Source organism: Ranitomeya imitator, chromosome 1 (assembly GCF_032444005.1).
Source record: "Ranitomeya imitator isolate aRanImi1 chromosome 1, aRanImi1.pri, whole genome shotgun sequence".
Taxonomy (NCBI): Eukaryota; Metazoa; Chordata; class Amphibia; order Anura; family Dendrobatidae; genus Ranitomeya; species Ranitomeya imitator.
The window spans coordinates 345,145,351-345,162,569 of record NC_091282.1 but is presented as its reverse complement, the minus strand read 5'-3'; the positions used below and the strand labels follow the sequence as shown (position 1 = coordinate 345,162,569).

General features: G+C 43.2%; 1 protein-coding gene across 4 annotated transcripts in view; it reads right to left on the bottom strand.

The window, feature by feature from the left end:
* Window positions 1-11,464: 11,464 nt before the first annotated feature.
* The window catches only part of RASAL1 (RAS protein activator like 1), a 210,858-nt gene continuing 205,103 nt past the window's right edge, over window positions 11,465-17,219 (bottom strand). For 2 of the 4 annotated variants that reach the window (XM_069759894.1, XM_069759906.1), the window contains 4 exons: window positions 16,923-17,063; window positions 12,236-12,570; window positions 12,002-12,072; window positions 11,500-11,910 (listed from right to left, as the gene is read on the bottom strand). In XM_069759894.1, the coding sequence (XP_069615995.1) occupies window positions 11,789-11,910; window positions 12,002-12,072; window positions 12,236-12,570; window positions 16,923-17,063 (669 nt within the window). In that variant the 3' untranslated portion in view covers window positions 11,500-11,788. Of the gene's footprint in view, window positions 11,911-12,001; window positions 12,073-12,235; window positions 12,571-16,922; window positions 17,064-17,219 lie in introns of all 4 variants that reach the window. The other 2 variants (XM_069759909.1, XM_069759900.1) reach the window with 2 other exon arrangements.

Below are 17,219 nucleotides of genomic sequence, written 5' to 3'. Positions count from 1 at the left end.
CTACTGTATCAATTGCTTAATAGTTTATTCTGTTTAGAGGACTAGAACGGAGCTAGGGTACACACTGGAATAGAGAACAAGAGATGGACTGTAATAATGAATGTATTATTTCCTTTATGTGCCATTCTGCCAACTCGGTCAACCTTTCATATTATGGAGGCTTCCAATATGTTTTTGTCTCCATAAAGAATCTATCCTCCACATTCATCCAGGGGCCAAGGCAAATGCTACTCATTTGCCTGAAGCTTATCTTCATGGTTGTATTTGAAGGCCTAATATTTGTCTGCCAAAAACACTGATGAATCCAAGGAGAGGACAAAAAAAACGAAACTGCTTTCCAAAGAAAATGCTTTTCAACTTTTCTCTCGTGAGATTTGCTTTTCACCATCACAAAGAGATAAAATGACCACACATAAGACTTCAGAAGCAGCCCATACACACACATACAGTACAAACCAAAAGTTTGGACACACCTCATTTAAAGATTTTTCTGTATTTTCATCACTATGAAAATTGTACATTCACACTGAAGGCATCAAAACTGTGAATTAACACATATGGAATTATATACTTAACAAAAATGTATGAAACAACTGAAATTATGTCTTATATTCTAGGTTCTTCAAAGTAGCCTCCTTTTGCTTTAATGACTGTTTTGCACACTCATGGCATTCTCTTGATGAGCTTCAAGAGGTAGTCAGCGGGAATGGACTTACAACAATCTTGAAGGAGTTCCTAGAAATGCTTAGCACTTGTTGGCCCTTTTGCCTTCACTCTGCGGTCCAGCTCACCCCAAAACATCTCAATTGGGTTCAGGTCTGGTGACTGTGTAGGCCAGGTCATCTGGCGTAGCACCCCATCACTCTCCTTCTTGGTCAAATAGCCCTTACACAGCCTGGAGATGTTTGGGGTCATTGTCCTGTTGAAAAATAAATGATGGTCCAACTAAACGCAAACCGGATGGAATAGCATGCCGCTGCAAGATGCTGTGGTAGCCATGCTGGTTCAGTATGCCTTCAATTTTGAATAAATCCCCCAACAGTGTCACCAGCAAAGCATCCCCACACCATCACACCTCCTCCTCCATGCTTCACGGTGGGAACCAGGCTTGTAGAGTCCTTCCGTTCACCTTTTCTGTGTCGCACAAAGACACAGTGGTTGGAACCAAAGATCTCAAATTTGGACTCATCAGACCAAAGCACAGATTTCCACTGGTCTAATGTCCATTCCTTGTGTTCTTTAGCCCAAACAAGTCTCTTCTGCTTGTTGCCTGTCCTTAGCAGTGGCTTCCTAGCAGCTATTTTACCATGAAGGCCTGCTTCACAAAGTCTCCTCTTAACAGTTGTTGTAGAGATGTGTCTGCTGCTAGAACTCTGTGTGGCATTGGCCTGGTGTTAGGGCTAGCGGAACGCACCGAGTAAAATAGATGTTTATTATGAATGGTGCGTTCGCAGCCCGGGGTCCACCGTGCAGGAGGAACCTGCTGCTAGTGAATGGCGGCACTGTTTGGCAATATAGACTAGCTCTGTTACCTCACAGAGCAGCCGTGAGAGGAAAGCACTGCGCCCTGTTAGCCTCACAGGAGCACAAGCTTACTGCCGAACTGATAGCAGTCAGTGGTTATGCACACACGCAATCTCCTCACCGGAGGTGCCGGTATTCTAAGGGCTTATTTCAGCCGGGTCCCTGAATCATGTTCACACAATCTCCTCGCCGGAGGTGCCAGCATTCTAGGGGCTTATTTCAGCTGGGTCCCTGAACACACACATACATAACCACACTGGCGCAAAGCACATATTAGAATTGATACTAGCGCATGGCCGTGTGGCCATGCGAGCCTTAAATAGCTGCAGCACGTTTAGGACCTTCCAAAGAAGGACCAATGGAGTTGCCGCAGTACCTGAGCATGTGACCCCAAATCTCCACTGAGAAATCTTGCCCTGGGCATGCTCAGAGTGCAAAGCAGGATTTAGTCCTAGCACCTACAAGGACCTTAGCTGCAGTATCTGGTCATGTGACCCTCGATCTCCACTGAGAGATCTTACTCTGGGCATGCTCAGAACGTGAAAAGCAGGACTTAGACCCAGAAGCGTCTGCTCGCCGCTGCCCAGCACTGACTTCAATGGCAGAAGCAGGAAATGCAGCAGTAACTCTCAGCACAGAGTCAGACTGAGCGAGACGCTGGGATCGATGTCTCCGCTGAGCAGGCTCCACTGCGGCAGGAGAATGGGAGACCGCAGCGGAGATGGCCCGAGATTTCCCCTGTGCAGAGGCAGGAACTCGACCCCTAACACCTGGTCTCTAATCTGAGCTGCTGTTAACCTGCGATTTCTGAGGCTGGTGACTCGGATAAACTTATTCTCAGAAGCAGAGGTGACTCTTGGTCTTTCTTTCCTGGGGCGGTCCTATGTGAGCCAGTTCCTTTGTAGTGCTTGATGATTTTTGCCACCACTTGGGAACACTTTCAAAGTTTTCCCAATTTTTCGGACTGGCTGACCTTGATTTCTTAAAGTAATGATGGCCACTCGTTTTTCTTAGCTGTTTTTTTCTTGCCATAATACAAATTCTAACAGTCTATTCAGTAGGACTATCAGCTATGTATCCACCAGACTTCTGCACAACACAACTGATGGTCCCAACCCCAATAATAAGGCAAGAAATCCCACTTATTAAACCTGACAGGGCACACCTGTGAATTGAAAACCATTCCCGGTGACTACCTCTTGATGCTCATCAAGAGAATGCCAAGAGTGTGCAAAGCAGTCATCAAAGCAAAAGGAGGCTACTTTGAAGAACCTAGAATATAAGACATAATTTCAATTGTTTCACACTTTTTTGTTAAGTATATAATTCCACATGTGTTAATTCATAGTTTTGATGCCCTCAGTGTGAATGTACAATTTTCATAGTCATGAAAATACAGAAAAATCTTTAAATGAGAAGGTGTGTAAACTTTTGGTCTGTACTGTACATAAATACATGCATTTTTGCCACGATAATCATTTCAGATGCCACAATTTCCCCATAACAATGACACCAATTGATGCCTTATAATAGAGAGCCAAAGCACCTCTGTAAAATAGGTAGCTACATTGCCTCATAAAAGAGCCAGACACAAATTTCCCTGTAATACAATACTAAATTGACAGGTTTCTTCTTATTTGTCTATAAGGAGAGACTTACTCTAGCAAGTTGACAGGGGAGAAGCTGGCGGGAGCCGCCCAGATGACTCTTTTCCCCTTTCAACTTATTTTTAAGCTATGTAATCTCTAAAAAGCCTCAGCATAACAGTTTGTAAGGAGAGAGTCTGCCTTGATTTAAGCTGCCCATGGTTCGGGCAGTCTCAGTCTTCTGACGGTCCCATTTTCTGCAGGTAACAAGAAGGTACATGTGAGCAGTTAATCAGAACTACTTCATCCTGCTACAGAGATGGACATAGGTGAGAATCTACCAATCATGAGAGATCCGTTGTAGATCATTCCTGCCAATAGGGCCAAGACCCGAGAGCTGCATCAAGAGTGCTGCTTGTTTCCACTGAATGGTGGCTGGAATGTGCTGGAATAAAGCACATGGAGTTGTGATACCATTGCCACTGAGAATTTTTAGCATTGAAGCACACACAGGTTTCTCTAGGATTATGAACAGAATAATGTGTGACTGAAAAAAAATTGCATCTACTATATAAGTGTCTAAGGGTCACTTCCGTCTTTCCGTCTGTCTGTCTTTCTGTCACAGATATTCATTGGTCGTGGCCTCTGTCTGTCATGGAATCCAAGTCGCTGATTGGTCGCGGCAAAACAGCCACGACCAATCAGCGACGGGCACAGACCGGAAAATGGCCGCTCCATACTCCCCGCAGTCAGTGTCCCCGATGCCCGCTCCATACTCCCCGCGGGGCAGTCAGTGTCCCCGGCGCCCGCTCCATACTCCCAGCTCCATACTCCCCGCAGTCAGTGTGCCCGGCGCTTGCTCCATACTCCCCGCTCCATACTCCCCGCGGCACAGTCAGTGTCCCCGGCGCCCGCTCCATACTCCCCGCTCCATACTCCCCGCAGTCAGCGCCCCCGCTCCATACTCCCCTCTGGTCACCGCTCACACAAGGTTAATGCCAGTGGTAACGGACCGCTTTATGCCGCGGGTAACGCACTCCGTAACCGCTGCTATTAACCCTGTGTGACCAAGTTTTTACTATTTATGCAGCATCAATAGTAAAAAGATGTAATGTTAAAAATAATAAAAAAAACAAAAAACCTGCTATTCTCACCTTCTGTCGTCGGACGATGCGCTCGCGCCGGCCTCCATCTTCCGTTCCCAGAGATGCATTGCGAACTTACCCAGAAGACTTAGCGGTCTCGCGAGACCGCTAAGTCATCTGGGTAATTTCGCAATGCATCCTAGGAACGGAAGATAGCGGCCGCATCGCACAGCTTCGCTGGATCCCAGGGGTGAGTATATAACTATTTTTTATTTTAATTATTTTTTAGTTAACAGGGATATGGTGCACACACTGCTAAATACTGCGTGGGCAGTGTTATATACCTACGTTTCTGGGAAATATACTACGTGACTGGCCAATATACTACTTGACTGGGCAATATACTACGTGACTGGGCAATATACTACGTCGCTGGGCAATACACGTCGCTGGGCAATATACTACGTCGCTGGGCAATATACTACGTCGATGGGCAATATACTACGTCGCTGGGCAATATACTATGTGACTGGCCAATATACTATGTTACTGGGCAATACACTACGTGACTGGGCAATATACTACGTTGCTGGGCAATATACTATGTCGTTGGGCAATATACTACGTGACTGGGCAATATACTACGTGACTTGGCAGTATACTACGTGGCTGGGCAATATACTACGTGACTGGGCAATATACTACGTGACTGGACAATATACTTCGTGACTGGGCAGTATATTATGTGGCTGGGCAATATACTACGTGGCTCTGTGCTGAATACTACATCGCTGGGCAATATACTACGTGACTGGGCAATATACTACGTGGCTCTGTGCCGAATACTACGTGGCTGGGCAATATACTACGTGACTGGGCAATATACTACGTGGCTGTGCAATATACTATGTGACCGGGCAATATACTACGTGGACATGCATATTCTAGAATACCCGATGCGTTAGAATCGAGTCACCATCTAGTCTACTATATAATTGTCTAAGGGGGACTTCCGTCTGTCTGTCCTTCTGTCTGCAACTTCTGTCACCGAAATCCCACATCGCTGATTGGTCTCGCCTGTCCTGGCTGCCGCGACCAATCAGCGACGGTCACAGCCTGGCCAAGAATTAGTCCATCCCTACTCCCGTCCAGTCAGTGTCCGGCGCCCGCTTTATACTCCTCTCCAGTCAGCGCTCACACAGGGTTAATGACAGCCTTAATGGACCACGTTATGCCGCGGGTAACGCACTCCGTTAACGCTGCTATTAACCCTGTGTGACCAACTTTTTACTATGGATTCTGCCTATGCAGCATCAATAGTAAAAAGATCTAATGTTAAAAAAAAACAAAAAACATGCTATTCTCACCTTCCGTCGTCCGCCGAGGAGCGCGCGGCTGCCGCCAGCTTCCATTCCCAGAGATGCTTAGCGAAAATACCCATAAGACTTAGTGGTCTTGCGACCAATCAGCGACGGGCACAGACCGGAAGAAAATGGCCGCTCCATACACCCCGCAGTCAGTGTCCCCGGTGCCCGCTCCATACTCCCCGCGGGGCAGTCAGTGTCTCCGGCGCCCGCTCCATACTCCCCGCAGTCAGTGTGCCCGGCGCCTGCTCCATACTCCCCGCTCCATACTCCCCGCGGCACAGTCAGTGTCCCCGGCGCCCGCTCCATACTCCCCGCTCCATACTCCCCGCAGTCAGCGCCCCCGCTCCATACTCCCCTCCGGTCACCGCTCACACAGGGTTAATGCCAGCGGTAACGGACCGCTTTATGCCGAGGGTAACGCACTCCGTAACCGCTGCTATTAACCCTGTGTGACCAAGTTTTTACTATTGATGCTGCCTATGCAGCATCAATAGTAAAAAGATGTAATGTTAAAAATAATAAAAAAACAAAAAACCTGCTATTCTCACCTTCCGTCGTCGAACGATGCGCTCGCGCCGGCCGCCATCTTCCGTCCCCAGAGATGCATTGCGAACTTACCCAGAAGACTTAGCGGTCTCGCGAGACCGCTAAGTCATCTGGGTAATTTCGCAATGCATCCTAGGAACAGAAGATAGTGGCCGCATCGCACAGCTTCGCTGGATCCCAGGGGTGAGTATATAACTATTTTTTATTTTAATTATTTTTTTTTAACAGGGATATGGTGCACACACTGCTAAATACTGCGTGGGCAGTGTTATATACCTACGTTTCTGGGAAATATACTACGTGACTGGCCAATATACTACGTGACTGGGCAATATACTATGTGACTGGGCAATATACTACGTCGCTGGGCAATACACTACGTCGCTGGGCAATACACTACGTCGCTGGGCAATATACTACGTCGATGGGCAATAAACTACGTCGCTGGGCAATATACTATGTGACTGGCCAATATACTATGTTACTTAGCGAGACCGCTACGTCATCTGGGTAATTTCGCAATGCATCCTGGGAACAGAAGCTGGCGGCAGCCGCGCTTGCATCGACAGAGCTTCGCTGGACGACGGAAGGTGAGTATAGAACTATTTTTTATTTTAATTATTTTTTTTAACAGGGATATGGTACCCACACTGCTAAATACTATGTGGGCTGTGTTATATACTGCGTGGGCTGCGTTATATACTACATGGCTGCTATTTACTACGTGGGCTGCGTTATATACTACATGGCTGCTATATACTACATGGGCTACGTTATATACTACATGGCTGCTATATACTACGTGGGCGTGTTATATACTATGGGCTGTGTTATTTACTGCGTGGACTGCGTTATATACTACATGGCTGCTATATACTACATGGGCAGTGTTATATACTATGTGGGCAATGTTATATACTGCGTGGGCTGTGTTATATACTGTTTGGGCTGCATTATATACTACATGGCTGCTACATACTACATGGGCAGTGTTATATACTATGTGGGCAATGTTATATACTACGTGGGCAGTGTTATATACTACGTGGGCAATATTATATACTGTTTGGGCTGTGTTACAGTATATACTGTGTGGCCACTGTTATATACTGTGTGGCCTGTGTTATATACTGCGTAGCCTGTATTAACGCATCGGGTATTCTACAATATGTCGTGGCCTGTGCTATATACTATGTGGCTGCTATATACATACATACATACTGTACATACATATTCTAGAATACCCGATGCGTTAGAATCAGGCCACCATCAAGTTATATATAAGCAGGCATGCACAAAATAATGGGTGCACCTTTTAGGACTGCGAATGCTCGGTGCTTAATTGGTAGACTTAACAACACATGTTTTAACCAAAGGGTTGCCTTGCCTGGGAAAAAATATACTAATAGGGTCTTCTGAGTTATTAGAGCTCCAAGTTTGCTTTTTTACAATAAATCAACAATATAAGATTGATGGGGGTCCGACAGCCAGCACTGCTATTGATCCGCTGATATCTGCTCCAGCAGCAGTCAGATGATGTATGCAATGTATGGTGTAGAACACCATAGGTTCATACATTTTTTAGTGGCTGCTGTCGAGTAATGGAGTTAATCTCACATTCACATGAATATGTAAACCAAAAACAACCCCTTTAAGGATCTGGCATTTTCAGTTACTATATTTAATGTTCAGTTTGCATTACATAAAATGCATGTGAACAGACTATTTGCCATTGCCACTATTGGCTTGTCTTTCCTCTGTAATAAAACTATCCACATGGTCAAAACGTACATACATGTAAGGCTACGTTCACATTAGCGTTGCGCCGCCGTGCGTCGGCGACGCAACGCGCGACGCACGCTGAAACGCACGGAAACGCGCGCAAAAACGCGCGCGTTTTGCGACGCGTGCGTCGTTTTCCGACGAAAATCGGACGCACAGAAAATGCTACATGTAGCGTTTCCTTGCGTCCGACGCTAGCGTCGGAAACGACGCACGTGGCGAAAAACGCCACCAAAACGACGCACGCGTCCCCTATGTTAAACATAGGGGCGCGTCGCCGCTGCGTCGCCGGCGCAACAGCGACGCACATTGGCGGAACGCCAATGTGAACGTAGCCTAAAGGGTAGAAAGGATATGAAGTGTATGTCCTTTAATGCAGGTAGATGACCAGGTGACTACAAAACTTTCGGATAATTACAGTTGCAATTTCCTGGCCCTAGTGAGGGAATTGGAAGATCAGCTATTGGACATGAACAGATTTAGAAACAGAGAGAATATATGGAAGTTTTTTAAGAGATGAATTGCTGCTTAATACTGTGTGGATTGGACTACTCCCTCATTGTTTATGAGAGGAAAACACTGGTGATAGATTCAAAATATTTTATAAGCTCAACTCCAAAACTCACGAAAATGAGAAATTGCTAGCACAGGACTAATCTCTTTAAATCTGCTCTAAGAGTAATTGAGAAATCTAGGTCCAACCTTTGGGCATTTAATCCCAGTCATAAAGTTATAATAATAATAATAATAATAATTTTATTTATATAGCGCCAACATATTCCGCAGCGCTTTACAAATTATAGAGGGGACTTGTACAGACAATAAACATTACAGCATAACAGAAATACAGTTCAAAACAGATACCAGGAGGAGTGAGGGCCCTGCTCGCAAGCTTACAAACTATGGGGAAAAGGGGAGACACGAGAGGTGGATGGTAACAATTGCTTTAGTTATTCGGACCAGCTATAGTGTAAGGCTCAGGTGTTCATGTAAAGCTGCATGAACCAGTTACCTGCCTAAGTATGTAGCAGTACAGACACAGAGGGCTAATACTGCATAAAGTGTATGAGAACATGATGCGAGGAACCTTTTTTTTTTTTTTTTATTTTTTTTTTTTTATTATAAATAGGCCACACAGGGATCGTTAGGTTAATGCATTGAGGCGGTAGGCCAGTCTGAACAAATGAGTTTTTAGGGCACGCTTAAAACTGTGGGGATTGGGGATTAATCGTATTAACCTAGGTAGTGCATTCCAAAGAATCGGCGCAGCACGTGTAAAGTCTTGGAGACGGGAGTGGGAGGTTCTGATTATTGAGGATGCTAACCTGAGGTCATTAGCGGAGCGGAGGGCACGGGTAGGGTGGTAGACTGATACCAGGGAGGAGATGTAGGGTGGTGCTGAGCCATGGAGTGCTTTGTGGATGAGGGTAGTAGTTTTGTACTGGATTCTGGAGTGGATGGGTAGCCAGTGTAATGACTGGCACAGGGTAGAGGCATCGGTGTAACGGTTGGTGAGGAATATGATCCTGGCTGCAGCATTCAGGACAGATTGGAGCGGGGAGAGTTTTGCAAGAGGGAGACCGATTAGTAGAGAGTTAAATATGGAATATGAGATTAAAGGGTTATTCACAGAATTGCATTGTTTTTCCCAAAGCACAGTAAATAAATATGATTGCAAATATACAGACTAAGCCCACATAAAGTTTCTTTCTTGTATCTTTGTGTCTTTTTTTCTATTTCTATCTGCCATTCTGTATATCCAGCTTCATATAGCAGATTGAACAGACCTAGTCTTCTCTGCTAAAACTACATTTCCCAGCAGCACTTTGCTTCTCCTCAGTGCTGCAGACTCTCTCCTGTGTACTCCAGACTAGGCACACCTCTCTCTCTCTTAGTTCTCATCAAGCAAAGTGTAGAATTCATCTTATGCTTCTGTCCACTTTCTTCTACAGTACATCATTTTGCATGGCCTATTTTATCTTCTATCTACACCAGTATAGCTGTCTATATGGTTTTACATTGTTAGCTGGTTCTAGCAGAGCTCAACTGTCCTTCATTACTTGACAAGCGTAATGCAGTGTTGTGTTTGTTGCCTGCTGAAAACACAAATGCTGCTTTGTTGAGGCATACAACAGAAGATAATCTTTTGTCATATGCATCAATAAAGTGACAGTTGCAGTTTCACATCACTGAACTCTCAGCAGAATGCAGCATAACTCAGCTAATCTCATCCTCTGTACACAGAGCCCTATACTGCAGCTTATCTCTCATATCAACCCCCAATATACAAGTCATCCTGCAGTGTCTTTATCATTTATCTTCCTATACAATTAAATGGAAAATCCACTGTACTAATCATTTGACAAGTTGTTTTTTTCCTCAACATGTCACTTTGTCAAGATGAATTTCTCATGGAATCTGCTGTGAACATTACAAGTAAAAATGTTCTAAAAAAAACATTGTGGTAAAAAAAAATCTCTTAAAAGTCACTTCAAAACTGTTTCAGAAAATCCTTCAGGAAAAAAATAACACTTGGAGTGATTCCTGAAGTGCATTTTCCACCTACAAAAATTGTGAACCTAAATTTAGAAAATCCAGGATGCAGAGAAAAAGAAAGAAGTTGTACATCATTAGAAAAATATAGCCATTTTGTCACAAAAAGGTCACGTTCACATGACTATTTTTACATTCAGACCAATGTTATAAGGTTGGGCTGTTCAGACAAAAATGCACTAGTCTCTTCTGTATTTCAGATTAAATTTACCAATTCAAGTCTAGGGCTGCGCAGAAAAAAAAAAAGGATCCTATAGAGAACGGATCATCCAAATAGTATCCGATTTTTATGAATACATTGTATTTGGTCCCATATGGATGACAATGCAGATGAAAACTCATCTTTATTTTCTGGATGAAAATTGGACAATTTTTTTTATATGCTCATGTGAACTTCGTGAAACAGGGCCACACCTGTCCAGAGGTTGTGTGCGGAATTGCAGCTCAGTTCCATTCACTTCAATGAAGCTGAGTTGCAATACACAACAAAAGCCATGGAAAGGTGCAATACTTTTTCTGGAAAAAAAAAGTATCCATGTTCTTCTAATGTGACTCTAATGGTTAGTACTTTCATGACAAACTATACTGTGAAAAATATGTATCTTGAATAAAGGCACAGCCTAAAGAAATAACAGAAATTGTTTTCACTAGCCTAAATAATGTACAGTACTCTCCAACAGTACCAGAGCCCCACAATGAATTCCTTAGCATTGCTGGACTACCTTTGCTATTGTACCTGCTGACAGGACTGACACCATTTGTGTAGCTGACAAGTGTAGATAAAACCTCTCACCGGGAAGATGCTGGTGACGTGTGTACTACATTCTCTAGAAAAAAAACTAGGTAGTGGCAAAGTGCTGGTCACACAATGATAAATGATGGTATTTAAAACATGCCCGACTCAGGCCTACAGGGACAACGTTCAAAATTGCTGACAAATTCACTTCCATTTCCACCAAGAAAGCAAATTAGTTCTGACTTTGTGGTCCTCCCTTGAGATAGAATACACATAAAACAGGGCAAAATTTCTGCATGGTTTGATTTTTTTTTTTTTTTACATTTTATTGTTCGGAATCAGGAACTTAAAAAAAAAAAGTACAAAAATCTGAAACTTGGCCAAGTGATATCAGCAATAAAAAGGACTCAGACATAGACCCAGGTTATAATGAACTGTGGTCAAAGTAGTAACGTAACTTGAAGCTTGTGGGTCCCAATGCAAAATCTTCAACAGGGTCTCCAACTATCATGGGTCTTTAATAAAAATTAATCTTCGCCTGTGGTCCAAAAGGAACTTATGCCTCCCCCCAGGGCAACCTCTGCACAGACTACAGTTATGCCCCTGGTTTTAGGCACATTGACCGTGATTAGGCATGTCCTCTCGCTCTCTCCTCTCAAAGGTCTGGTGCGCTTTTTGTAAGTCCTCAATCACCGTGAGTAACCGTCTACCTGGGGAAGATGGTGTGGAACCTGAGTGAGACAAATGACAGAGATAAAAACGTACATCACTCATAGGATACTACCTTGAAGTAACAAGATTTTCACAGAGATGATACTGTACCTTTGTCATTGTGACCTATAGACTCTGGCATTCCCCCAGCTGCACATTGTGCCCCATCCAAATACTTATTCCTAATGTAAAAAAAAGGAATCAAAAGATCAAAGGTTTCCCAGACAGCACGAAAGTGTCAGGCTTGGAAAAATATTCGGTATAATTTATTATTATTGTTACTATTATTTTACAGATAGTTACGCTATAGAATAAAAGAATAGAAGAGAAGATGTATTTGCAGACCTGAGGATGTCCTTTACAGACAGGAGATGTCGATATAGAACCTGAGCCTCAGCGTCAGGATCTAAAGGATCACTCCAGTCCCCCAGAGTTACAGCCAAATGTGTACGACTGCAGCCACGAACTGGAAAACAGACCAAGTACAACCGATCTGAAAACGATGAACTTGCAATATATGTTAAACTGTGTATATGCTTATTACCTGTACGTTCGTTTTGCAGGCAGCATGTCCAGTGTGCGTTGCGGTAGGCCCCTGGGTGATAGGTTGGCAACAAGCGCTGGTTACATAAGCTGACTTTGCGCAATGCAGACAGCCATTGATTCAGGTCATTTACATTCTGTTTGTGCAGAATAAATTATAAACAATATTTCATTTGTCTCATACAATCTGATGACTTACAATTGTGGTCAATATTATTGGCACCCCTGAATATTTAGTAAGCAGTGAGATAGCTGCTTAAATAAAGTATTTAGTGGAGCTGCTTGGATATACAGCTCTGCCAAAAATTAAGGGACCACTGCAAAATGTTCAGTTTGTCTGATTTTTCTCTTTATAGGTATACAGCTCTGGCAAAAATTAAGAGACCACCACATCAAACCCCGGTCATGGGCAGCCCAATCTCCAGACCTGAACCCCATTGAAAACCTCTGGAATGTAATCAAGAGGATGATGGATAGTCACAAGCCATCAAACAAAGAAGAACTGCTTAAATTTTTGTGCCAGAAGCAGTGTGAAAGGCTGGTGGAAAGCATGCCAAGACGCATGAAAGCTGTGATTAAAAATAAAATGTAAATTGTTCTTTTAGTCTACATTCCCTGACAAAAGTTATGTCACTTATCCATGTTATGTAAATAAAAGCTTATAACCTGACGTTACTAATTCATCCATTGGTTGTATAAATTATTCTTTTGAAAGCTGAAACCCTCCGAAATGTGGTTTAGGTTAAGAAAATAAATTGGCATCAATGCAGAAATATTGATCAGTTAATGGGCACAGAATGGTCAGATTTCAGCAAGACAAAAGTTTTGTCGCCGACAGAAAGTAATGTGATATTCAAACAAATAATTAACTTAAAATACAAATATATGTTGCATAACATTGGTGAATGAAGTTGTGGTGCTATTAGAGTCATATTTACTATTTTATGTGACTTCCATGAGCTTGAAAGACTGCATCCATGCGGTTCAACAATGATTCATACAATTTATTAATTAAGTCATCAGGAATAGCAAAGAATGCCTCCCAGAGTTCATCTAGATACTTTGGTTTTGTCTTCCAAGCTTCCTCTTTCATTCTACCCCAAACATGCTCAATGATGTTCATGTCTGGTGACTGGGCTGGCCAGTCCTTGAGCACCTTGATCTTTTTTGCCTGGAGGAACTTTGTTGTAGAGATGGATGTATGAGATGGAGCACCATCCTGCTGCAGAATTTGACCCCTTTTATGATTTGGAATATAAGAGGTCGCTAATACTTCTTGATATTTTAGGCTACTGATATTGCCTTCCACCTTGCAAATGTTTCGCACACCCCCATACTAAATGTAACCCTAGGCCATTATCTTTCCACCACCAAATTTAACTGTTTTCTGGGTGTATTTTGGATCCATACAAGCTCCAGTAGGTCTCCTGCAGTATTTGCGGCGGCTGTGGTGTAATTCTACTGAAGATTCATCAGAGAAATCCACCTTCTGCCACTTTTGCAGCGTCCATCTGTTTAGCAGGCTGTGGGACTTTGCAAAGGCCACACGGTTTGTTATTTGCCTTTTGTTTAGTGCTGGCTTCTGGGCACTGATTCTGACCATGGAGGCCATTTTGAGACAGAATCCTACAAACTGTTCTAGTTGACACAGGGACGTGAGGTGACCAGGCCTGTTGGAGCTCTGCTGCAGTGGAAGAGGGGCTTGCTTTGGATTTTCTAACCAACAAACGTTCCTCCTGAGCAGTTGTCATGCGGGGTCTGCCGGACCTGGGCTTGTCAAACACATCTCCAGTCTCTTCAAATCTTTTTTTAATTATTTGTACTTGACACTGAGACAAATTAAAGGTGCCAGCCACCTCTGCAGTGGATCTGGTCTTCAGCCTCTTGATAATCCAGGCTTTGGTCACAGGGTGGATTTTTGGCATGTTGTGAGAGCTCAAGTTGAAGTTCAAGTGAAGGTCTGGGGTGCTGGGTTTCTTTTTATACACACACACTAATTAACCAATCATTTACTGAGCACAGGTGAGGATGTAAACTAGGATTGGGGGCATTATATTATAAGGCGACAAAACTTTTGTCTTGCCAAAATCTGACCATTCTGTGTCCATTAACTGATCAATATTTCTATACTACACGAAAGTGTGATGCCGCGCTTAGGGGTTAGGTACTAGGTGCTGGAAGGCGTGTGGCCAGCAACTAATCACCGCAAGCATAGAAGCAATGACAGGAAGTAGATAATGATAATAGTAATAAGTTCCCCTTGATCCAGTGACTATAGTGTACACATAACACTGCAGGTCGGTGCTTACCCCGCTGGTGGTACACGTGTAGTCTTGGTGTTACGATGCCTCTGGGAGGTGTGTCCAGTCGGCGTGGGTATGTGTAAGGGGAAAGAAAAGATCCAAAGTCTGCTACTTGCTGCTGTGGAGTATGCGGGGGAGGAAGCGGGGAGGCGTGTGGCAGCTAGCGCGACACCTAGGGAGCCCCGGCCGAAGGCGTCCCTCGTTACCGCTGAAAGGAGATGGCTGCCGGCGCCTGTTCGCGCGTGCCTGAACTGTGATGTCACAAAGGTACGGGGCGGCGTTGGAGCCAAAAAGGGAATCACCTAACCAACACGTTTTGAAGGCAGACAGCCTTCTTCATCGGGGTTAATGCTTGTCATACCATCTCCTCCCTTTATACGTTTTGCCAGTGCCACTAGTCCGCCCATATCCGCCCCTACAGCTGAATGGTTTGGGTATACCAAAAGGACACTACATTGCTGCAGCTATCCTTGCACTACAAACTTGGCTCTTGTATTTAACTTATCAGGAACAGCAATAGATTGCACATATCCTATTAACCCTCTGCTGTCCCATAGTGTATGTGAATGTGTTTGTTATTTAAAATTAAATTCTTTATTAAAAATCATATGTTAAAACCTGTGTATTTGTCACAATATACCCCTCATATTGAGTGGATTCTTATGCTCATAAGCACCCTAGTAATTTAAAAACCTCAAGCAAACTGCTTGTACGTACATAAAGCCCCAAATGGTACCCAATTCATATCTGGAGCCATAAGACTGCCAAGGTACCACAAATATGACTATAAAGGGTAAAAAATATATTAATATTTAGATAAGAACTATATATATATATATATATATATACTAAAATAAAAATGGCTAAATATTTAAAATCCGAGTGAATGGGGGGTAGACCTACCCATGTACCTCATAGTGGAACTACCCGTTCCTGTCATTGCTTCTATGCTTGCGGTGATTAGTTGCGTCCAAATAAATAAAAGCTAAAAATGCCTCCTCATATTAATATTACAGCAGGTGTCGGTGTCCCAAAGAAATGAATAGGAGGAGTTTTCCCAGAGTTTTTGACACGTTTTTAAGTAGGATTATGGAGAGGATCCAATAAAAAATCACCTAAAAAACTGTGTGTGCACATAATCTGACAGGATCAATGAAATTGGGACACCATCAGAGAATTAGAGAAGGAAAAGTACTCTGAAGTGAAAGATCGGCTTAAGTCGAAAAAAATGGATCCTACAGCAGGATAATCACCCAAAGTACACACCCAAAAGTGCACAGAAAAAGAGTTAAGAAGGAAAAGATGGGCTATTTAAACTGTCATTCAATAAGTCCTGATATCTAGGCAATTGAAAATGTTTGGAGAGAGCGGAAATCTGCTATTGGGGAAAAAGTACTCAGCAAACATTCAAGAGCGTGAGAGAATTGAAATGGAAGAAGCTACAAGCAGACAGGTGCAAGAAGCTCGAAGATGACTAAAAAAAAAAATATTAGACGCTGTCAATTTCGCCAGAGGTTGTGTAGCCAAGTATTATGAAAGGGCTCCTTTAACCCTGTCCATATCATACAAGATGTTTCTTCATTATTTTTTTTTTAAATGACTGCATGTACAGTATGTTGACGGGTAAACTTTTTTGTTGAATGTATTTGGACATGCTGGTAAACTATTCCAGTGACACTCGTTATATCCAATTAATTCTGAAGATTTAGGGCCCGATTCATGGTGGTCTTGTTGATGGGGCTTGCTGGAGTCAGATGCTTCTGATGGATAAAGAAGTGCTTGCCTCTTCATTAATCTGGACTGTCTGATGAGTGGTGTGTGCCTCTGTACGTTACATATGAAATCTCACTACATTCAGGCACTGGAGTGAGATTTCAGGCATACGGAACTTGACAGCTCATTAATTAGACAAGCTGTGGCATCATGCCCCTTTCCCAGCTCAACACATTTTGGCAGAGCTGGAAGACACAGGCCTGAAAATGCCAAAAGTCGCAAAGTTTTGGCACTACTCTGACTTTGCCTACATTTTGAGTTTTCAAAGCTTTTACGCCAGCGTGAAAGCTGTGATAAATTGTGACTTTGGGCTTTTTATAATAAACAATCAAGAGTTCCATTAATGATGACCACACTTTATTTGACATTTTGATCAGTTAACATTAATTAGAAAATATATCCCAGATCCATACCTTGCATTGTATGTACATGATATGGCCTCCCTGTGCTTCACTATCCTGTGTAATAATCTGCATCATGTTCGGCTGCTGAAATGCATTTTCATCTACCCGTTCGACAGCACAGATCCGATGTACTGGTATAGAGGAACGGACCTGCATAAAGGAAATAAATTGCAGTAAGAAATAATAACAGAACTGGTAGGACAAAGCTGTTTCAATGAAGAAATTTTTTCCAGATAATTATTGCTGCTTAGACAGATAATATTTCAGTGCCCTGAACACTTTGGGTCTTAAGTCCAAGTAGTGTAC